General features: G+C 38.1%; 1 protein-coding gene across 1 annotated transcript in view; it reads right to left on the bottom strand.

The window, feature by feature from the left end:
• LRMDA (leucine rich melanocyte differentiation associated) overlaps nt 1-24,543 on the bottom strand; it is a 1,094,096-nt gene that overhangs the window by 199,846 nt on the left and 869,707 nt on the right. Inside the window, exon 7 of the mRNA XM_053663905.1 lies at nt 21,180-21,264. Within this exon, the coding sequence (XP_053519880.1) occupies nt 21,180-21,264 (85 nt within the window). The remainder of the gene's footprint in view (nt 1-21,179; nt 21,265-24,543) is intronic.

The raw sequence follows: 24,543 nt of genomic DNA, 5'->3' as shown, positions 1-24,543 counted from the left end.
ACTGTCTTCATTTTCAACATATTGCAGATCATTTAATATGTAAAAAACAAGTGTTAATAGAAAGGTTACATCAACAATAATACCAATGAGATGCTGTTAGTATTTATTACAGATTTTTCTTATTAGACTTAATTTTTTCTTAAATTGCATGTGACCCATTATCATTATGCTTGGTGGATAATATAACAAAACAAAATTACCAGTCCATTTTACTCTAGGAGGAAATCTAAGGTTCCCTGGGTTTTATAACACCAGGCATAGCACAGATTTAAGGGATTTTTCCAGTGCTGCACTTGGTGAGTTTTAGGGTCTGTTTTCCCCAGAGGAATGTAAGTACTAAAATTGCATTGGGTTGTGTTTTGCTCTCAGTGGGTGAGAAAGTGCATAGTCAATGGGTTATTTGCCACTCTTTATTTCCATTTTATACAGTCTCATGGAGGTATCTCTCAGGTGGTTGTTGAAGTTTACTAGACACTCAGGAGTCATCTTGTGCTTCCTCTAAATGGTATTTATAATCGATAATCAGAGGGGTTGTCTAGGAAGTTACCGGTACTTGTGTTAATTCAGATTAAAGAGATCAGATGTTTTGCTATGGAATTCCAATAGGGGAAACTGGATCATGCATCCAAACAATATTTATAGGACTGTAAACATTGGCAAGTTCTGATATTGGTGATAAAAATGACACACCATTTGAAATTAGTATATAGAAAATAAAAAGCTTTCTGAATATGAAGATCAATTAATTACAAAGAAGCTACAAACGCACACACACAAAATTACACAGTGATTTTACTACACCTTTATTTATCTGTAACAAAAGCACCAGGTCCTATAAATGCAGTGTTACTCTGCTTTCTTTCAATAAGATATCTCCAATTAACCATCATTTATTTTCATGCTTCACTAGTACCCTGATAATTGATGCTCATAATAGGATTCCTGAAATACTGAAAACGCCAGAGTGCTTTCTTGAATCATGAAGAAACAGATTAAAACGTATTCAGTATAGTTGTACTGTTAAGCATACTTTATTGGGGGCAGGGGTAGCATAGAACAGAGTAAGGAACACAGGCTTCAGTATTAGACCTAGTTTTGAATCTCACAAGGACACTTACTAGCACTGGAACCTTGGGTAAACTATATAATATCTCTCTAAACTTCAATTTCCTATAAAGTGGGAATAATATCTATCTCTAGGAGATATTTCCAAGGTTAAATGAGACCATGGACATATGTAAAATACCAGCACAGTGCCTGGCTCTAAAGAAATCTTTCAATTAATAGTAGGTATTATTAATGCTGATGTCTCCTCTCCCGTTCTTAGTAAATCAGAGAGCCATGCATTCATTATAGGCATACACCTTTTTCCTTTTTTCTCTGTATCTCTTTATCTATCATAATATTTGATTCACATGAATATCACATTCCCCAATAGTGACAGTGTACAGAAAGTTTACTGTGGATTCTCAACACTAGATTATTTACATTTGAAGAAGAGAAGCAACATTTTCACAAAAAGTATTCCTTTATGCCCAGCCTTGGAGAAACAAAGTTTCAAAGTTTCCAAAATGGTTACGAACTACCCAAAGCTCCTAACCCCTTTAGATCTTTTATTATTGTTATTACTATTATATAAGTAAAATACTAGCAGATTTTTATAAAAATTCAGATACTGAAAAAGCTAAACTTTTTGAACGTCTTCTACCCTTTGCCAATTCAAACTAGGTCTTCTCCTAGAAGTACCTACTTTTTGGGGTTTTGTATCCATCCTTCCATAACTATTCCTATGCCTATATGCATAAGTGTGAGACGGTGTGTGTGCGTGATTTTGTGCTTTTAAACACATAGATGTGTGTTGTGTGTGTAAATTGAACTTTTACATAAACTATCATGATGTACAAATGTTGGTACTCCAATTGTTTTCTGCTCAAAAATATGTTTTGAAAAATATTCTGTGATAGTATTTAATTTACTTAACCTTTTTTAAAATGCTGCGTAGTATTTAATATACTTTAACCATTCTTTTCTTGATAGGCACATACAATTTCTCTGTAGTTTTTTATTACTAGAAAAACACTGTAATAAACATTATTTTGCATACTTCCCTTTGGACTTGTGTCATTGCTAGGTTTAGGCTATATGAATTTTACTTCAGTCTTCTAAATTTGACTTGTTTATTCTTGACTATGATTCCAACTTTAAAGCAGATGCAAGTGTACAGTGACTCTCACCCCCGGCCTTTCCACATGCCTCCCTCCTCCCGTCCGCAGGCAGTCAGCACTGTCCATCTTTCAGAGTGTTCTTAGAAACACAGATTCTTATCATTGTATTTTTTGGGCAAAAAGGGTAGTATTTTACTCGTATTGTGCTGCACCTTGTTTTATACCCTTAATGATACATGCCACAGAGACTTGCATATAACAATGTAGGGAAATCCCTAATTCTTTTGACAGAGACACACAATATTCCAGAAACTGGATGAACCATGTTTTACGTAGCCATTTCACAACTGATGGAAATTTGGCTATTTTCAATGTTTAGCTAGTACATCTACTCTACAATCAATACTACTGTATATGTCATTTTACACATATGCAACTATTTTTAGGAGTGCAATTGCTGATATATTTTGTAGTGAGTTGTTGATCACTTTTTACATATTTCCAGAAAGTCTTGATATATTAGAAAAATATACATAATCTCTCATTGCCTATAATATGATTTCCAAATATTTATGTTCATTGTCTGTCTTCTGACTTTGCTTCAGATCTTTTTCTTTCTATGTAAGTTATTTTCTTTTTTCTTGTTTTGCTTTGAAAAGTATCTGCAATTAAGTATAAATATGTACCATAAAACTTTAAAGCATGTGTATTGGGTTTCTGATTTAAAATTCCAGCTTTTCTACAGCATCTTTGTGTGGTCTAATCTGGATTTTATCATCTTTTGATTCCTTTTTTTGAAACAATCTGAAATTTATCATAGAAATGGAAAAACAGCACAAAATACCTTAACATTTTGCGAGTAAGTTATTCACCTGATGCCCTTTACCTTCAAATACTATACTGTATTTCTTATAAATAAATACATAGTTATAATATAGTCATGAGATTAGGAAATTAATATTGATATAATATTACCATCCAATTCCAAGACCCCATTCAAATTTAACTGATTGTCCTAATGATCTTTTTAAATTTTATTTTTCAAGTACAGTTTATATGCAATATTATTTTGCATTAGTTTCAGGCATACAGCATAGGGTTTACACACTCATATACTTTGCAAAGTTACCCCCCAATATTTCTAGTATCCACCTGGTACCTGCATAGCTATTGCAATATCATTGACTATATTCTCTAGGCTGTACTTTACATCTCTGAAACTATTTTGTAACTGCCCATTTGTATTTCTTAATCCCTTCACCTTTTTCACCCTGTTTCCCAATGTGCTTCCCTCCTGGCAACCATTAGTCTCTGTATCTATGAGTCTGTTTCGGTTTTGCTTGCTTATTCATAACATTTTGTTTGCTAATTTATAATATTTTATTCTTCAGTTTCCACATATAAGTAAAATCATATGGTATTTGTCTTTCTTTGCTTGACTCATTTCAATAAGCACATACCCTCTAGGTCCATTCCATGCTGTCACAAATGGTACAATCTCATTCTTTTTTATGGCTGAGTAATATTCCATTGTATATATATCTCATCATTTTTTTTATCCACTCATCTGTTGATGGGCACTTAGGTTGCTCCCTTTGCTGGCTATAGTCAGCAATATAGTCAGCAAAATAACACTGCAGTGAACATGGAGGTATATATATTCTTTCAAATTAGTGTTTTGAGCTTCTTTGGATATGTACACAGATGTTGAATCACTAAGGCATTTCTATTTTTATTTTTTGAGCAAACTTCAAACTGTTTTGCACAGTGGTTGCACCATCTGCATTTCTACCAACAGTGGAATAAGTTTATTGATTGAGAGAGAGAGAAACTATCAACATGAAGAGAAACATCATCAGTTGCCTTTTGTATATTGCCTCAAAGAAAAATACATCTTTGGTAGTTACATAGTTTCACAATGAATTCATATTTTAACAAAAAGATCATTGACATACTTACAGTCTTAATTTTTCCTATGAAAGAATATGGTACACTTTGTGTTCTTCTAGAGAAGTGTAAAGTTTTCTTTGTGATTATATGTTGTTGTTAGGTATGATTACAATATTCCCAACTTACTACCTTTCATGTTGCTTTTGTAAATGAAGTCTTTCATTTAAAATATTTTAGTTGGTTTTTGTTTCAATACTAAAAGGCTAGTGATTTCTGTATGTATACCTTACTTCCTTACTGAATTCTCTTGTTAGTCTTTCAGTTGGTTTCTCTTAAGTTTCTAGTTGCCAAATCAAATGTAATCATTTGTAAGCATGATAATTTTGTCTTATGTGTTCAGTTTTCATGACTGTAGTTCCTTTGTTGCATCTAATTGCATTGGCTGGTATCTCCAGTAAAACATTAGATAGTGGTGGTAACAGACTTATTATTTTGCCCTCATTTTAATAGAAATATCTCTTGTGTTTGCCCATGAAGTTTGATGTTGGCATTGGACTAAAATGGACAGATTTTACCATATTAAGGAAGTATACACCTATTTTTATATGCTTTTTATCAAAAAAGTTTTATTAAATTTGGTCAAAGCCTTTTCAGCATCTACAGAATGGTGGCATTCATCTTTAAATCTATTAAAACAATTCAGTAAATAAATGGATATCCTAACACTGAAACTTCATTGCATACTGAGAATACACCTCACTTGGTCATAATGTTTTACTCTGCTGATGACACTGTTGGGTGTTGCTTACAATTATTTTATTTAGGAATTTTGCATATGTATTCATAAGTGAGTACACTCATAGAGTTATTTTCTCTCAAACCTTATCAATTTTTATAGAAAGGTTTCATGCACTCTATAAAAAGAATTTGGAAGTACTTACTTATCTATGCTCTGGAACAGTTTACATAACTTTGGAGTCTTCTCTGTGGTGCACACGAGCCAGATTGCAGGGGCTCACAAGATGTGCACATCTCTTCCCAACTCTACAGAAAATAGCGTAATGCACGTAGCTTGAAATCACTCATAGCGGGAATATTCATGTTGCAGACATTGGTAAACACTGCTGATCCGGGTTTGTGAGTGAGTGTGTTTGCTTTGTAGAGACCCAGTTGTTAAACATTTAGCAGACTACTATTGAGTCATTTTCTCTCCCAACATTTGATAAAATTTCCCTGTAAGGCCACCTAGACTTTGTGCTGGTAGGAGGTCCTGGTAGGTTTTATGAACTTTATTTTGTCTCTAGAAATTAGTCTGTTTCAATTTTCTATCTCTCTCGACTCAGGTTTGGGAAGTCACATTTTCTTTGAAAATTATCCACTTGATTTAGACTTTCAGATATTTTCACAGGGGTAAATAAAATTAGTTCTCATGATTCTTTTAATTTTTTCTTGTTTCTGTGGCTTTTGACTTTTGTATTTTGCTTTTTATTTAATTTTCCTTGATCATGTTAGTGACTTAGTTTTTTAAAAAATTAGTTTTTGGCCCTGGGTGGTGTAGCTCAGTGGATTGAGCACTGGCCTGTGAACCAAAGGGTCACTGGTTTGATTCCCAGTCAGGGCACATGCCTGGTTGCAGGCCAGGTCCCCAGTAGGGGGCATGCAAGAGGCAACCATACATTGATATTTCTCTCCCTCTCTCTTTCCCATGTCCTCTAAAGATAAATAAATAAAATCTTTTATTTAAAAAAAAAGTACTATGTATAGTTAAAGCTGTTTTCCTCTGAGAATGGCATTACATCTATTTTACAGGTTTTAATAGGTAAACGTTTTATCATTATAATTCTCTGGCTATTCCACAGTTTGGGTTTGTATGTTACCTTTGACTTGAGATTTAAGAGTATTAGAAAATTTCTGCCCTGGCTGGTGTAGCTCAGTGGATTGAGCGCGGGCCTGCGAACCAGACAATCACGGTTCGATTCCCAGTCAGGGCACATACCGGGGTTGCTGGCTGGTTCCCTGCAGGCCAGTTCCCAGCAGGGGACGCATGAAAGGCAACCATACATTGATGTCTCTCTCCTTCCCTTCCCTTCTAAAGATAAATAAATAAAATCTTAAAAAAAAAAAAAAGAAAATTTCTGAGTAGCTGAGCTTTCTGCAAGATAATTTTGTTATTAATTTTTAGTTTTATTACATTGTGGCCTGACGGTTTTTGTACTACTTCTATTCCCTGAAATTTATCAAAATTCTATTTGCAGCCCAGTGTGTTATTATTGTAGAAGGTTATATTTGCCAAAATGATCAGAGCAGTATTTCTGGTCTCACATGCTCTTCTAGAACTCTGCCACTCCCCATCCAAAGGTGGGGTATATTTTTCCTTCCCCTAATCATGGGCAGGACTTCTGCGACTATCTTGATAAATAGAATGCAGATAAAGTGATGCTGCCTGACTTCTAAGACTTTGGTCATAGTAGATACTATGGCTTTTGCCTGGCTCTTACTTTCTCTGGGGCCTCTTGCCCTTAGATCTCAGCCCCTATGCCATCTCTGAGGAAGGCCTTGCCAGCCCACAAGGGAAGACCACAGGGAAAGCAACTGAGGCCCTCAGCTGAGAGCCAGCATCAATCATCAGGCATGTGATTTTTCAAATGATTCTAGCTTCCAGATTTCAAATCTTCTATTGAGTCCTCAGATATTATATAACAGAGATAAGTTATTTCCCTGGCCCTCTTTTGGAATTCCTAGCCCACAGAATCTGTGAACATAATAAATGTCTTGTGCCTAGAGACCTCCAGAAGTTAGTCTTACATTTTGCAATTCCATTGATTTTGGGCTGGAACTAATCTCTTCAATTCTATCCTTCTATCCATCTACATACTTTCTAATGAACAGCAGTACCCTTTCTTGATTTCCAATTAGTTGTCGGCATGAGGTTTTTTTGTTCCCATACAGGGAATAGTATAATATTTCTCTGATTTCTGCTAACCCCTAAAAATGGCTTCCTGACTTAGTCACTAAGTATGTGGCCTACAAGCCTACAGGTTCTTGCCTGTGTTAGTATTCTGATTCCGTCTATACTCCTCCAACCTTGCCCCCTCCCTTGCTAGATTACTTACCTGGCCACACTGGCCTGCTTGCTCTACCTCATGTAGGTCAGTACTCTCCTATCTCAAGACCTTCCACTTGCTTTTTTCCCGGCCTGCATGACTTTTCTCTCAGATACCTCAGGTTTCCATCTCATGCCTCCTTCAAGTTATTACTCGAGTGCCACTTTCTCAGTGGTGCCTTCTCTATCAAGTCTCAAATGGTCAACACATACTCTCTTTTGTTTTCATCTTAGCACTTACCTCTAATACACTATATGACTTTTATTTTTTATTTTAGTTATCTATCCTTTTAATAGAAGATAAGCTCTTTGAAGGCAGAATTTTTGGTTTATTCATCACCTATCCCTAATGTTTGGAAGACTCTTGGCACACAGTATGTGCACAGTAGGTACTTTTTAAATTAACTAATAAATTTCTAGGGGTTCAGAAGAAAAAAAAAGAGGCTGTAGGACACATTCGTCATGCTATCTTAGTTTCTCCTGTACTTCACAATTCCCCAGACACTCTAGCATTCACTGCCCTGCCTACCCTATTCTCCAGGGGACCTTGGCTATTTGGTTTACAGACTGTGAGGTAAGTTCTAGAAAGATTCCAAAGAAGGAGATGAAGAAAAAAAGAAATTAGAAATATAAAGGGAAGCTCTCTCTTGAGAAAAGAAATTTGTGGGAGCGGATTGTTACACAGGCTTCTCTAATCAAAAACAAAGAAAGGAGCTGCATCTCATCCTCTTTGACTCTCCTTGATTGGGGAGAAACTGATGAGGTAGAGCAAGATAAATAAAGGAATACAGAGCTAATCCGTAAGAGAATGACTGTTTTATTGTTCTCGCACAGATGTCTGTTCCCACAACACAAGATTTTTTTTTCCTTTGGGGGAGGGTGGGAATAGGGGTAAAAGGGCACTTTACATTGGAATCTCCAGGCAATCTGTGTTTTGGAATTAGTATGGCATTATTTTCCTGGCTCCCCACTCCCTCCTGTCTTTCAGTGGAGAAACACTTGCCTTTGAACAGCACATAGAGTTTGCATTAGCATCCCTGAGGATAGAACTTTGACCTCACAGATGAAGGAAGCTACAAATGGAAAATTCCAAATTGCTGCACTCTTTTATTTTCATGCTAATGCTTCTGCATAGAGTACTTAAAGAAACAGATGCACAAAAATAATACAGGGTTGAGGACTAAGAATTCAATTCCTCTGGCAACACTGGAGTGTTTTTCCAGGATGGTCTTGTATCTACCTATCTGTGCTTGAAGAAATCCAGAGAGGCCAAGGTGAAACCCAGGTTTCATTTTATGAAAAAGTTGAACTAGCACTGACTTAGAGAACCTTTGATTTGGGTTTCATATCCTGACCGGATTTGAAAGTTGCGTAAGTTTCATTTCACTTCCTTCAGGCTACACTATTCAACTCTCAAAGACAGATGAGCTTATCCTTCAGTAAAAGGCCTGGGAGAAAGGTGATTTCCCAATCTTCCTTTCCAAACCACACCTGAGCTCAACAATGCTCATCCTTTCCTTGGATCCAACCAAAACCGCACCCACTGTATTTTTCAGCCTCTGGCTCCTTACTCTGTAATAGGTGTGACAAGAAAAACTTCTCATCTTTTTCTTAAAATAACTTCATCCTGGGTATAAATCCTGAAGTGAAAGACATATAAGGGCATACATTCTGCAAAGCCAAATTGTCTCAATCTTCTTCTCTTAATATGCAACCAAAAGTTATATTTTACTTTACCATAAGGGTACCTCACAGAGGAGTAGCTAATTGGAAACACAGAGTCATTATACACAACCTCTGCTTTAAGGTTACTTCTCACACACACTCCACCTAGATCATGACCAGAAATTAAACAAGAATTCCGCTTGGTCTGTCCCCAAGTTCTCTTTCACACTCACAGGGAGAGTTCCTCCAGCTTTCTTACCTGTACAAATGGTTTCATTCCAGTGGAGGCTTTAGAATGTTTATAATCAAAGATCATAGGAGCAACAATTGACTGGGAATGTGTGAGCATAAAGATAAGAGGTGGAAGGCTTTGTTCTGAAAGTGCATTTCTGTATTGAGCACACTTTTTTCCCTCAGTTTGTGGGTTTATATGAGGTAACTAGGGAAAGAGCTCTTGCACATTTGGATGTAGACCAAGAGAGGAGTAAAGCCCTTTTTTTTTCTTACCTGAATAAAATCAACTTAGCACTGGCCACGCCCCAGTGATTGGACAAACACTGCTTTCTCCTTCCACCTGTTTGTTCAGTTCAGCTCTCACTTTCATCCAAGGCTATGTCCCCATGCTTCCACTTCACTCATCCTGCCCTTCTCTGCACTTCTGCCTCCAGCTTGGCCCGTGCTTTTTATGTGGAGACCCTTATTTCCCCATTTAGACTACAGGATTCTTGAAGGCAGAGCCCATAGCTTCTTCTGCTTCTCCCACAACCCCAGTGCAGGGTCCGGCTAAAATAAAAAGTAAATAAAAAATAAAACATGGCTGGGTGGCTGATTGAAGAAACAGAAGCAGGCTGCTGCAGTGACCTGGAGCGTATGGAATTCTGATTAAGAGAATGAAAAGTCACAAAGCCCCAAACCACGCCCTTTACAAAGTATATACATCCCACCAAATCCAAGGTTATTAGGAAAGTAACAGCCCTCTCCACCAGCTAGCCCCAAACAAAAATTTCATTAGGATGGATAAAGGAGCAGAGCAGTAAATATTAACGGCTGGAAGGGGAAGGCTGGAGGAGAGCAGGCTGACTGAGCAGGTGTTCACCTCACTCAGTTTCAATCCACTCGCAGCCAACAACGTCATTCTTTGGCCTCCTTGAGCTCACTCACCGACAGGCCATTTTTCATGATTTTACCATTTCTGGACAAATGCAAACCTTGTAATTAAATGTAACACACACATGATTCCAGATGTTTGTTTACTCCTTCCAAAAAAGGTTGTAAAATCTCTACATTAGGAAAAACCTGTGGCAGGGGTAAAGCTTTCTATAAGACCCAGGGAAATGGATGAGTTGGAAAAACTGGGACCAGGAAATTCATGCTGGGTAGATCTCTCAGCAGAATAATGTGGACAAAAAGTACTGGCTCCAAATACCTCTTTTTCTCAGAAACCCAAGATTCAGGAATAAAATACATTGGGCACTTATTAGTTTTTAAAAGAATGTAGTTCATCTTGAGCCAAAGACTAGAAGAGAACAAATTCTTGTGGCTGTTTTGCCTACGTATTGTATGTTTGTTCCTGTTGCCACAAGCTCCACTATATAAATCCCAGAAGTCTTCCATTGAAAAGACAAGATTATAACTTATGCAGGAGTGGTAGGGGAGAACCTTGCAAGGGGGGATGCGAGAGAGGGGGTCCAGGCAGAGACCACCTCCACTTTCCACACATCAGGCCAGCTTTCCTGCAGCCTTCTGCTCTCTAGCACTCTTCTCCCTAAATATAGTCAGTCTTTAGGTCGGTCTGTTCCATTTACTACAGAACGTTGCTCTGCAGCAAATGCAATATTTGCTTCCACCAGCCAGCCAGTAACTCCAGGCCTTCATCATCAAATGCTAGACTATTTCAACATTAGCCTAACTGACACTGGGCTCTAAATTTTGGTTTCAAAAGCCAACATCAGAAATACTTTGAAAAACATGGGGAGAAAAAGCATTGACAGGCCACTTTCTCTGATGCCCAAGCCAGGGGTAACTTGCAAGCAAACCATCAGCAGCCTCCAACCGCATCTCCACAGTGGCCACAAGGCTCCCTGTACACCACCCCCACCTCTGCTCCACTGGCAGTGTCCGGGCCCCAGCTGTCTCCCCCATCTGTTACTAAGTTGTTTCCTAAATTACCTTTGCTGCAGACATGCTCTTGGAAGGCAATGAGGTCTATAGTCACTTTGCCTGGTGTCAAGAAAGCAAAAGCTTCCAAACCTGGAATACACTCCTTTCACTGCCATTCCACAGTGACCTCCTAGGGTCCAGGCTCTTTCTAACCCTGCCTGCATACTGCTTAAAGATGAACAATCCCACAGAACAGCTTTAAATTAAATCTACAGGTTCCTGACAATCCAACTGCCCTACATACGTAACCTTATTTCTGATTTTGTAAAAACTGGGTCGCTTTCTCTAGTCAGTTCTATCTATTCTTACCTCTGCTGCTTCTTCATCCATGTCCTTTTTTATGGAATGTCCTTTTGCCCTCCAGTTACCCATGCCCCACATGTTCTTCAAAGCTGAAAGCCAACATCTTCCAGCGAGGCCTCTCTAGCCTTTACTGATTCCTATCTTTCCTAAACATCTATAGCACTTACCAAGTGAGGCTACTCTTAATTATATAATACATAATATCTTGTTTCAGTTGGCATTTCTTCAGTTTTGGTATCTCCTCAATCAAACCACAAATTCCTGGAAGACAGAAACTATGCCCTCCATTTCTGATTTTTCCACAAAACCAGCACACACTTAATACACTGTGGTTACTAAATACAGACATGCTGGAGAAGCCCTTGAATGACAGTGTTCAAAGCAATATTTGTCATTTCAGGAGTTACATTTGACCAATAGGAGGGACAGGAAACAGCCCATGACTCTAAAATTTCAAGACATTTAGAATCTCCCACCCTGTCAGTCTCAGGCCCTCCATTTCTCTGAGACAGAGGGGCATGTTTTTAGTATCATTATTTTTTTGTACAGACTGCTGAAGGAAGAGTTATTCTTTTGAATCACTCACTCTGTTAGGTCTATTACTGTTGGTTGTGTGGGGTGGGGGTGGGGAGGTGATTCTATTTTTCCCTCTTTGCTTAGCTTCTGAAATAAAAGAAGCAAAGTTCCTACCCACTCTGTGTGCGTGAATGCACCATAGTTCTGCCCAAAGAGTTGAAATAAAGCAATCACGGAGATTTCAAATGAAAGATTATCCTCAGAGAAAAAGGATAGGAAATGGACCCCTATGGATTTCAAATGCTCAAAGGAGTTTGCTTAAAGTTCTTGGCTAGAGGCCATGCCAGTTTTGGTAATAGTCTAACAGATCCATCCATCTTCAGATTCCACTTGGCTTGCTCTTCCATCACTGCCACCTTCCCAGACAGCAGGCGCACATGCACATCTATCTATATATGTGCAGAAGTTTTAATCTACACCACCCTCCATTCCAATCCACCCAGACTGCTCAGTACAGAGTGAAGCTATTGACCCTGCAAGCAGCTGGGAGATGAATTTGATGACCCAGACTAGAGTTTTTAAACCATTTCAGCAAGGTCTAGAATCAAAGGAAAGGACAATTTATTCAGCACTTAGTAAAGTTTTTTGGTTTTGTTTTGTTTTTTTTTTTTTTTTTACTTTGGAACAGAATGCACACACTGAAAATAGACTCCCACTGCCACACAGATAAAATAAAGCTGTCAACCACTACTGTCAAATCACTAGTCACCTCAGTTAAATAAAAGAAACTTCAGCATTTCTTAGCATCTGAGAATTCCATCAAGACTATAATCCCAAAAAAGGCATTATGAAGAAAACTAAAGTAATGTGTTCTGTTGAAAATATCATCAAAAGGAAAGCATTTTACATAATTAGAAAATGCTAATAGCTCTGCCCAAGGAACCAACAGACCCTTGCAATCACCCCCAACCCTGACCACCCACAAACATACACATCCAGGGCAAAGCCGTAACATGAAATCTGAAAGAAGGTGTCACTGGAAAAGGACCAGAACCAAGGTGGATCTGGCCGGTATGGTCTGGAATATGTGGGTTCTTGACTTTGTGAAGAAAAGATTCACACCATGAGTCCAAGGTGACTTTGAGAGTGTGTTTATTAAAGTTGGGGACAGCGAAACAAAGGAAGAGTTTAGGATAGAGAAGTGATGGGAGAGCGCCTAGGCAATGCTGCTTTGGCCCTCTACAAACTTCATAGAAAAGATGTGAGCCATGCAGGGCTGTGTGGGCTCCCTGAGAAGTAGATGTTACAGCGACAGAAATGAGCCAAGATGGAGCTGGTTTTTGGTTCACTGAAAGGTCAGAGAAAAAGGGGCCTTGAAAACAGGTTCAGGGGGGTGAGCCCAGAATGAGCTGCTGCCTCCCATCACTCCCCTGTTTAAAAGTCTTGTGGGGACCTTCAGAGTTTGGGAGAAAGAGAGCAAAATACACGACTGAGAAAAGGAGGGACATTGTTGTGCTCCAAGGAGAGTGCATACTGGCTTCCTTTATCTTGGGGTTTTTACTTGTATTCTGGAGGAGTGAATTTTAGGGGAGGTCTCAGGGGAGGATCTCAACAGAATATCCATTAGCTTTCCAAGTGTGCCCTTCGATGTGCTGATTCATCAAAAGGAGCATATAGAGGGGTCAGGGACATTCTCTGGTCAGTTTTGCCTTCAAAGAATGTCATTTTTAAAGAGGATTCAGGACTGAGGAGGGTCTGCCCGGGCATGGTCTGGAGTGTGTGAACCACATGCCCCTAAATGTCCGGTTGGGGACGATAAGACCTTCTGATTTATTACCTGGATATAAACTGCTCGGCCAGCTTGTTCACCTGTCTGTCTCAGTTTCCCTACTCCACTTGCTGAGGAATTTTCCTAGCTTCTTACTGTCCTGCCTCAAAGGGAGCCACTTATTTGGCAGGACCCACAGATGAAACGTGTGCCCCAACTGCTAGGAGGCCTTTCTTGCCAACTGTCAAAGTAATTTGTAATTTTCTTCCCACTTCTCTCTTTCTCTCTCTCTCCCTCTCTCACTTTCTCTCTCTTTCCACAGTTTTCCATACACTTCCCATAGAAAAAGTGGAATCTGTCATGTTTTCATGAACTTTCAATGAATTGAGTGATTTCTATTTTGAGGAATTATCTGTTGCTTAGCTCCCTTGAAAGACTGTAGTTGACATTCAAACAACCAAAGTTTAAACTGCACAGATCAGCTTATGCAAGAATTTTTAAAAAAATAAATACATACAGTACTGTAAATGTAATGTCTCTTCCTTATGTTTTCCCTAATAACATTTTCTTTTCTCTAGGTTACTTTATTGTAAGAATACAGTTTATAATACATATAACATACAAACTATGTGTTAATTGGTTATTTATGTTACTGGCAAGGCTTCTCAACAATAGGCTATTAATAGGCAAGTTTTGGGGGAATCAAAAGTTATAGGCAGATTTTTGACTGTGCAGGTGGTTGGCACCACTAACCCCCTTAGTCATGGTTCTTCAAGGATCAACTGTAATCAAAATATTCCAAAGGATAGAAGGCTACAAATAAGCAGAGCTGCTTTAGTCATAGAGTCTAACCTCAAGTGAGACCTACCTGGCATAGTCACCCAAAACCATCATATTGTTTATTCTATGTTTTTAATTGGTCAGTGAGAACCAAGAGGCAATAGGCAAAAAGATTCCTTGATGCTGAATGATTAAGATAACCTAAGTAAATGCATCTACTTTCCTTGAGATTTTGCTATTATTCTGTGTAGATTTTGTTTATAATGATCAAACCTACTGAGCTCTCACATTTCCTGTGGGTTGACCTGGCAAGATGATAGGAGGATAAAAAATAGAAAATGTTTTAATAATTGGCTAACAGAGACAGATTGCCTACAAATCCTATGAGCTTAAAACGAATTGTGATGAACAGTTTCATTATCATGCAGCCCCATCTTGAGCCCTACCACAAGTATTCTGCTTGTTGGCATGCAGTTATTCTGGCCAACATCTCCCCATCCCAAACATCTTTGTCTACATTGCCATCACTTTATATGCATATCTTTAATTTTTCTTTTATTCAATTTGCTTTGGCTTATTTAAATACTTGAAGCAAAACACTTTGTTTTTAGGGCTTCTATGAAAATGCATTTTATCATTTTAACCTAATATCATAGGCTAAAACTATTTTAAAAATAAAAATAAAACCCTGCAGTTTTTCTTTCAGCTTTTTTCTTCCTTTTTGAATGGCACACATTGAGCTGCTTCGTGGAGATATACAGAAAAATCAATCGCTAAACATAAAGTGCAACTCACATCAAGGAAACTGCAAACGATAACTAATTGTGATAAGTTGCTACGTAAATCACTCTGTGACAGTCCCAGCAATCAATTTCCAACATAAATAGACCAAGCCCCTGGTTGGAGAAGAGGATGAGCAACTAACAACTGTGTCAATAAAAATAATGGCAAGATCGCCGAGGATGTGTAGAAGTAGGATGGTTGTCATCTCCAAGCAAGTTTTCATAGCAAATTTCTCCTTGGTTTCTTGCTTTTTTTCTTTTATTCATTTAAAGCCCAATGCTTGATATAATGAGCTAACTATGACCCATCTTCAGGACGATATAAGCATCAGGGAAAATAATAATTTGGAGGTTTTTCTGTGTTTGCAACTACTTTGCAAAATGTATATGCAAACAAACTGGAATGGGACCCTCGATGTGATAGCTGTTGGTGAAGTAGGATTGGGGAAGATGTGTGGGATTGTCTATTTTAACCAGGCATCACCAGTCATCCTCTGTGAAGGTCTTCCCTGCAACTCAGGAAATCCTGAAAACTACATTTCCCACCATTCTCTTGATGCATGGCTCTAGGTTAGATTGGACCAAAGAAAGACACTAGAATATGACTTGGAAATCCATAGAAAAGGAAAGGCAGGGCAATGTATGGACAGCCCTAATCTTTGAAGCAGTATCCAAGTGAACTTCTTGAGAATCACCCCTATTGTTGCTGCAGATTAGAAATTCAGTAGGAAGATTCCTAGGGCTCCTGAGATATCCAGAAACTTTAGCAACCTCTTGAGAATTATCAGAGGCTGAGACTGTAGCTGGCAGCTTCCCTGATCTCAGTCCTTCCCTGATTGTGTAAGTCTCCTACTCTTTAAATCAAAACCCTTCATAATTTGGATATACAGTGTGTCTTCCATTTTCCCTGTCTGAATTCAGATTGATACCATAGCCTTTTCTTCTTTGGTTTCTCAAACTTTCTCTATTCCAGAATAAATAGATGTATAATTAAAAGAAGGGAGGATAGGGGCATAAGAGACAACTATTTTGACAGAAATAGGCAAAGATGCTATACTTCTCTGCAACCTTAGCACAGGCTATGGAAACTCACCCCAACAGTGAACATTTCCAGGTTGTGCCTCTCCCTGTACTTTCTCTCCTCTTCCCTCCAGCATAATGACACAGCTAGTGTGATACATTTGCTTCACATGTCCTGTGTGAAGGACAAATGTCAGGGGTGGCTTGGGAATCAAGGACAGGCAGAGATTTTTATGCTTGCCTCCGTTGCTGAGTGACTCAGTCTCCCCTTGAAATTCTTGGTGTCTTCCTCTGTTAAATGGGAGTAATATTATTCTCACTTTATAGGGTTGTATTAAGGATGATATGGTCTGTGCTCTAAATAGAAATGTCTTCTCCAAAAGATACAATGGTCTATATAAATGCAAATTTCACTTCTAACAGCTACCAGATAAAAAGTAGCAGTACCAATATGTGGCATGCAGGGGTTATATCCTATGCACATAATATATTTAGAGAAATTTCTCTAACAAATATTTCAACATTGTTTATACTGTCGATACCCACTGAGGATATAATATATAGACTGCCACTACGTAGCAGCTGAGACCACTGACAGAGCCCCATGTCCCTGGACCCTGAAAACATGCCCAGACCTACCTAGAGCAGAATTCTCAGAGAGATTTCTAAGAATCTCAGAAATCTCTCTGTGGTATAGATACAGACCATATCTATACCACAACCTACATTATACTGAGAGTTCAGTCCCTTCTTTGAGAGCTTCTGTTCTAAGCAAACAATTCTATCCATTGCTTCCATTTATCCTATTCCTTTTCTACTATCAAGACACAAGAGTTTAAAAACTATGACATTGGGTATGGAAAACAGTATGGAATTTTCTAAGAAAACTAAAAATGGATCTGCCTTTTGACCCAGCAATTCCAGTGCTAGGATTATATCCTAAGAACCCTGAAACACCAATCCAAAAGAACCTATGCACCCCAATGTTCATAGCAGCACAATTTACAATAGACAAGAGCTGAAAGCAACCTACGTGCCCATCAGTAAAGGAATGGATCAAAAAACTATGGTACATTTACACAATGCAATTCTATGCAGTAGAAAGAAACAAGGAGCTCCCACCCTTTGTGACAGCATGGATGGAACTAGAAAGCATTATGCCGAGTGAAATAAGCCAGGTGGTAAAAGATAAAGACCATATGACCTCACCTTTGACAGGAACCTACCTAAACAACAAAACAAACAAACAAGCAAAATATAACTAAACACACTGAAATATAATCAAACACACTGAAATTTAACCAAACACACTGAAATTCTGGCTGATAGTGACCAGAATTTCAAGGGGAAAAGGGAAGAGTTTGCAGGAACAAGTATAAGGGACACAGGGGCAAAAACTAGGGGGTGTGGAAATGAAAGGGAGGTGGGGAACACTGGTGGAGGGTGGGCTGGGATGGGAGTAAAAGACAGAAAACTGTACTTGAACAACAATTAAAATTAATTTTTTCAATTAAAACAACAAAAAAAACCCTATGACATTAAAATAATTATCTACTCAAAAGTTATGCAATGTGGCTAAATGCCATCCTGGCAGCAATCAATAGATATGGCTTCCTTCCCTAATACTTGGGTTTTTGAAAGCAGCAGATCTGTGGTCTGAGGTCCACAAGGCTGGCCTTTCCCTTCAGTATGTGTTCACTCTCAGAGGAAGACGTGTCTCTCTTCTTAGATACAATCAAGTGACCTCACAGAGGCATCTGAATTACTGTCTTTCCCCTGGGTTTCTATCACTCATAATTTACTGAACAAATACTTATTGAACTCTAAGTAAGTAGGAAGCCCTGTGCCAGACACTGCAGATTTGGTGGTGAACAAATAGGCCCAATCTCCTCCACTCCTCCCCACAGCTGAAAGCTTAAAGCCTGCCTAGGACGACAGTCCTGGAAAAGGGAAACCTGACCTCACGTAAATGTGTAGGGTGGGATCAGAGACATTTAAGCTGATAACTGAAGAATGAATAGGAATCAGAGAAGTGAAAGAGAAGAACAGTTTGAATCTGTACTGCCCCTCGGGGAGATTTCATTTACAAGTTCAAGATAAACATTTACCTGACCTCTATCATACGAAGCAGTATATAAACAACTGCACTAAGAAAATAGAAACAAACATTGTGAGGACCTCATGAGGTGAAAAATCAAAACAGATGAGATCAGAAAAAATTTTTATCCGGAATCAGAAAGTAACTGCACAGTGCTACTCTCCCTATGATGTTCAGATTATCTGTAAATTACAGAAGAAAAAATAGAGTCCCCTATCTCCTGATCATTATCCTGGGCCCAGGCTTTTCTTGCATTTGAATGTAGAGTCCTTAGGATGTGAATCTTGGACCCACCATATTCAACATTGGAAGTTACATAAAGGATGAGTAAAGGGAAAATGGCATGTATCAAAAATTAGTAATTTTCACATGAACTACTACTTGCCAGTTTGTGTAGCTGTTGGTGTGTAATGAAAAGAGATAGAGAACTATGTAAATAAAAAATTATATGCAAATAGAACTTCCCCTTAAGGTTTTATGGACCAAGTTTCAGACATCATGGAGGATATCACTTGGGAGAGAATTGATATAATCTGCCTTCACAAAATGAAGGTACCTCTCTGAATAAATGTTTGTATCCACGAGGGTATTAACAAATGGCATTCAAATAGCTTGCCAATTTATATGATCAGAAATTTAGAATAATTTCTTTCATATAAATGTACACATTTTAAAAAAGATGACACTAGGTAGTTTCATTCTGGATGCCAAAAAAGTATGGCTTTCCCCACTGATCATTGTATAATTCATACCAAGCTGAATGAAATACAGCCATACCTCGGTACTCGTCAGCTTCATAAATCATCAACCCTGTACTTGCAACCCTGTACTTGTCATATTTTGACAACAAAAAAAATGTTTCAGCACTCAGCACTTGATTGGGACTCATTGCACTTGTTAGAAGTTATATGAGTCACGACACTGTCCCGAAAGAGAAGAAGCATCATCATTGGGTACTCGCTGGTTTCAGCACTCATCATGAATTCTGGAAAGAATTACAATGAGTACCGAGGTACCACTGTCCATCAGTCTCAATTTATCCCTACGTAGATCAGTACAATAATAATTCAGATTTAATGAGCTTTGCCTCTCTCTTCACTGCTTTCATCATAACCATAGACCCCAAAATCCTGGCCTGCATTTCGTGATGCTGACTTGCTTTTTTCCACCATCTGAGTCCTTAGCACTGACCAGGCACCAAGTGCAATAAATGTACAGAACTATTCCTAGTAAAATCAAGACATCTGTGGTTGGCTCCCTTTGAATAACATTTTCTCCCACTGATGTTGGGTTCTGATGTTACCCCAGAGCACCTATTTTCACAGTAACCACCTCAAGCATTTTTCCATATTTTAAATATTATTCAAAATACCTTCAAAAGGTATTTCTATATCCTATTTTTCAAGGTTCAGATTTATTTTTTTACTGTTACAGTGACAGAGGATCTTTGTCTTATTGATGATTAGCATTTATCTAATCATGTTCTCCTGTTGTGAAGTATCAATTTCATAGACATAACAATTTTTACAAGTAGTTGTGAGGGCTCTGAGACTATAGTTCCTATGCAGTATATTCAACAAGATGTGTACTGTAAAATTACCTTCATTCAAGAAACCATAAATAAATGCACAATGATATAATGCTGGGGTCAATTTGTTATTCTTTCTAGACTAGGCATTATTATTTGCCTAGAGGAATTTAAAAATGTCTCCGAACAGATATGCTCAAAACCTTCATAAGGACATTTAGTGAAGGAGACCTTTTCATGTCTCTCAATATATAACATGTTGGAAGCATTTTTTTGCCCTGACTGAGCAAAATTGATGTTCATGAAACTGATACTTCATGAACAGAATTACAATTGGGTATATTTAAATGTAGAAAACATATACTTAAATTAGAAAAGTTCTACTGTGTCCAGACATCAAAGATGCAATACAAGCCTAAGTCACAGACAACTGGAACTTGACATTATTCTCTGGATCATTTCCTGCAGAAGTGTGCCCAGAGCCCACATGTCTTCTTAGTGGAATAGCTCCCCCTCTTTCTGGGCATCTCTGCAGCCTGTCCTCCTACCCACCAACCCTGCAGTGCAGCTGGGATGACAAAGCTGAATGGTCCCTTTTCAGTGTCTCCCACGTGTACAGAGAGAATTTCCTGCTTGGGGAAATGATGTTTAAAGTATAGAATGTAGCCTGTCCTTACTTACCTTTGCAAGGTAGGTTCACAATTAGAAAGTGTGGCTATAGTCATTACCAGGATCGAAAGGGGTAAACAGGTTATACTGCATGGCCTCTTTCTGTCCTAACCAATTCTAACAAATGTGATCACATAGTCCTTGGCCTAAGAACTTAGGGACAAGGCATTTTTGAAATTATGTTCCATATAGACTCTAGAGATAGCTAGAGGAATTCAAGGCTTTGGAAAAACTGGGTAAGCCAAATTAATGTTTCGAGGTTCAGTGAATTCAGGGAAAACTACGCATTTTCTTCAACATTTCCAGGAAAACTGGAATTCCTTTTAGCTGTAATATACAGTTCATTCATTTTTAAATTACAGATGTCAACTATTAGACTCCCAAACAATGATACTTTTACAAATGTTAGTGAGTTTTCCAACTTCCCTTCATCCCTTTTGCTGGAGGTAATTATCTACTTAGTAACTTTTAAGTACTCTAATCTCTTTATTATAGAAAAAACACAAAATTATATTATACCATGGATTTATTGCCTTCCCAGTAGACTGCCACTAAATTCTGGTTAATATGAGTTAAAATTGCTAGGTTTGACAGGAATGGTTTTCTCATCAAGGACTTGAAAAGCACTGTGTTCTTTCTAAAGTACCGAGGCAGCGGTCATGAGCCCAGAGCTGTGTGCAGCCAAGGGTCCCTCCTTGTAACCACTAGAGCAATAAAAAGCTGACTTCCTACCTCGATGACTGGTGAGTTCCCTGGAGGCAGAAGGCAGGGGTGTGTAGTGGCAGTCTGGAGAGGCGGCAGGACTGTCACTGGAAGCCTGTGTGATAAAAGCAAATGTCAGTGTGAAGCAACACCAAGCATGAAATACCTTTGTTTACCAAACACGTCTCCTCGGGATTTGGGTTTGTGGGAATTATTGACAGGGACTCTTCTTAGGGAGCAAGAGTTGCCTGTGTTGAGGTAATATACTGAAGAGTGTAGGGGAGACTGCAAAGCTTTGAGGAGCCTCGGTACAGGTGGAAGGGCTCTGAGAGAAGGGGGCTGTTTGTTTATTGTGCTGAACTGAAAGAAAAAGGAGGAAAGAGAAAGATTGAAGGCAGGAAAGAGTGCAGACTTAGATTTCTGTCACATGCCGTCTTCCAGTAATTCCAACAGATTAAATGCTCACTGTGAGTGGATTTCCATGGAAACCAGTAAAGAAGCTGAGCTTTGCCCCTTGGGTATATGGGAAGAACTGGGCTGCTTTATGTGGGCCCAGTGCCATGGAGACAAAGAGAAGATGAAGACATAAGACTCCACAGTATGAAGTGACTATGTGAAAGTATAGAAGCCATTGCAATTGGGGGTTCTGGGTAAGTTTAACAAGAGCCCTGAGAAACCCAAGTGAAACTGGAATAGAAGTGTTGTCAACAGAACTTTGTTATCCCAAGGCCTATAAGAAAATGATGTAAAATATGTCTATGAAGATGCTTTTTTATTGTACACAATCAGCTCTTTAACCATCAAACTCTAAATATGGTATGACTCAGGCTGCTAACTCTCTCTTTGCCTTACTGTAATATATCCACGGGGACTAAGGCAGGAAAGAAGGACCATGGCTGTGAAGTCAGCTGTCACTCAAAACTGATGACCAGTGTCACATTCAGAGTGTGGCTTCTTATAGCAAAAAGCATTACTATTGAAACCCTCATTGAGACTTCTGAATCAAATGTTACTTTTTTTTTATATCCCCCCAAAAAGAACATCTGCTAGGATCAAAACCCTAAGCTTACAACCTTTCCAAGCTTCACGACAAAGTAAATTTCATTAATGCTGTGTATTTCTTTCTGGAGTAGAAAATACATTCTATGGGATATATTTGCCCTGCTAGGAGCAGGCCTTTTCTCCAAAGAGATTATCTACATTGTAGGAATCAAAACTAAGTAGGAGATTAGACCTACTTGCTAGAAAAACTCTTTAAACCCTGTTTCTGACATTTGAGATGTTTGATTAAGCAGCTTTCAATGGAGACTTACATAAAGAGTTCCAAATGGTGCAAAATCAGAAGCCCTGTCCCTAAGGTAGAGACAGATTTCAGGTAGCATTACTTTACTCCAGCTCCAAGGGAAATATATGGTGTTTAAACTTGAGTCAAGGGTATTGGGTCCAGATGATAAAAGTTCAGTCACCAAGAAAAATGTTTTATTTGAAAAAGTAGATAAGACTTGCTAGGTACTACATCATTAGACACTTAGGATGCTGCGATGATCTAAAAGAGTCAGAAATTAGATTAAATTTCAAATACTGGAGTCACCATGTGTTTCTCCATTTGGCATCCAAGGTCTCCTGTAGTCCCTGTGTGATAAATGAGACACAATGACACTGTTCTAAAAATGGCATCTATTCAAATGCTTGAGGCAGGACATATGGGGTGGGGTAACAGAGGCAGTCTTTCCACAGACCTACCACACTTCCCTCATAGGAGGCCATAGCTGCTTTCTTCGCCAATGTTTCTGCTCCACCTCATCACTAAAAAAGCCTAAAATTCCAATATGAATCTTGCATTGCTGCATTGTGATATTGCTTAGTACTTTTAATCTCCATTTAGTCTGTTGACAATTTAATGACAGCTTTTTCTAAAATTGCTGGAAGAAACTACCTTTCAGCAAATACCTCTGACTGGGCAAAACATTAAGAGTTTTATAACCAAGAGTAAAATAGCTATTTAGTTTTATTTCCAATTTTAGTCAAAGCAAAAATTGTGCGGCTTAAGTTCTGTCTTGCAGTCATCATTCTATGCCGAGCATTTAATTACTTTTCTGCTCAGTGTCCATTTATAAACTTACGGCATGGAAAGAAATCCAAGAAAGAACAATTTTGCCAACTATGACTTTTGGTGGAACTTCCATAGCTGGATGTTTAGGAAAACCACCAGAAATTAAGATGCTAACTACCATGTCTTTGACTTGGCTTTTAACAAAATGAAGTGGAATGCAAACTTTTCAATAGTGATATACACACTTGGTCTCCGATTATGCTTAGAAGCATGATTCACAAGGTCAAACTTATCACACAAAAGAAATAGACAAGGCAATGTCTTAGATTTGTCTGCTTCTTACCTGAGAATAAAGAACTTCCCTTGAAACTGAAACAATACACATAGAGTGTAACAGTTATGAGATAACAGAAACATAGGTGGAGCTATTTAAATAGTATTTTTTTTTAAATCTGAATTAAGAAGCTATGCCTAAAATGAGAACAGAGAAATTGGGGTAAATCTGAATTTTCAGAGCAACAAATACTCTCAAATCTTTGAGTCCCTGCCAAATTTCCTAACTATCTATGGCAACAATTATACTTCACATTTTACTTTTTAAATCACTCCTGATAGATATTTATAATGCCTGCAATAAAATATTAGTATCCAAAATACATATGCTCCTTAGTAAGTTCAAACAGAATATGGGCAAAGGAAATTGCAGGCAAGTCAAAGAAGAGAAAACCTGAGTGGTCAATAGATAAAAGAGAAGAGGGTCCAATTTACTAGGACTAAAAGGCAATGAAAAGTCAAATGACAATTTTTTCACCTATCTCAGTGGCAACATTTTAAATCTTGCAAGTGCTATAGAGAACGAAAGGAAACAAAACTCCTATCCATTCGCTCCTTGCCTGTGAAAATGTACATTTGTTCAAATACTTTTAGAGAGTAATTTAGTAATATATATAAAATTGAAAATTGGTACACCAATTCTATCTAAAATATATACACTATGGAAAATTTCACTCAGGTCTGAAAGGTAGAACATAAAACGATGTTTAGTGCAGCATTATTTATAACAGAACAAATTAGAAAGAATGCAAATGTCTATCAATGATGAAAAATAAGTAAAATGTATACGTATATATGATGGAATAATATTTAGTATTTAAGAATAATAAAACTGATTTATCTATTTCAATTTGAGAAAGTCTGAAAATTTAATACAAAGTGAAAATGCAAGTTGCAAAGTGATAAATGTAGTATAATATTATTTATGTAAGTACGTAGCTCTTTGATCTCACATGTATAGTAAACTTCTAAAAATTATAAAAGGTACACATTAAATGCATGAAAATG

Source organism: Artibeus jamaicensis, unplaced genomic scaffold (genome assembly GCF_021234435.1).
Source record: "Artibeus jamaicensis isolate MK-2021 breed Jamaican fruit bat unplaced genomic scaffold, CSHL_Jam_final contig_332, whole genome shotgun sequence".
Classification (NCBI taxonomy): Eukaryota; Metazoa; Chordata; class Mammalia; order Chiroptera; family Phyllostomidae; genus Artibeus; species Artibeus jamaicensis.
This window is presented reverse-complemented; position numbering and strand designations above follow the sequence as displayed.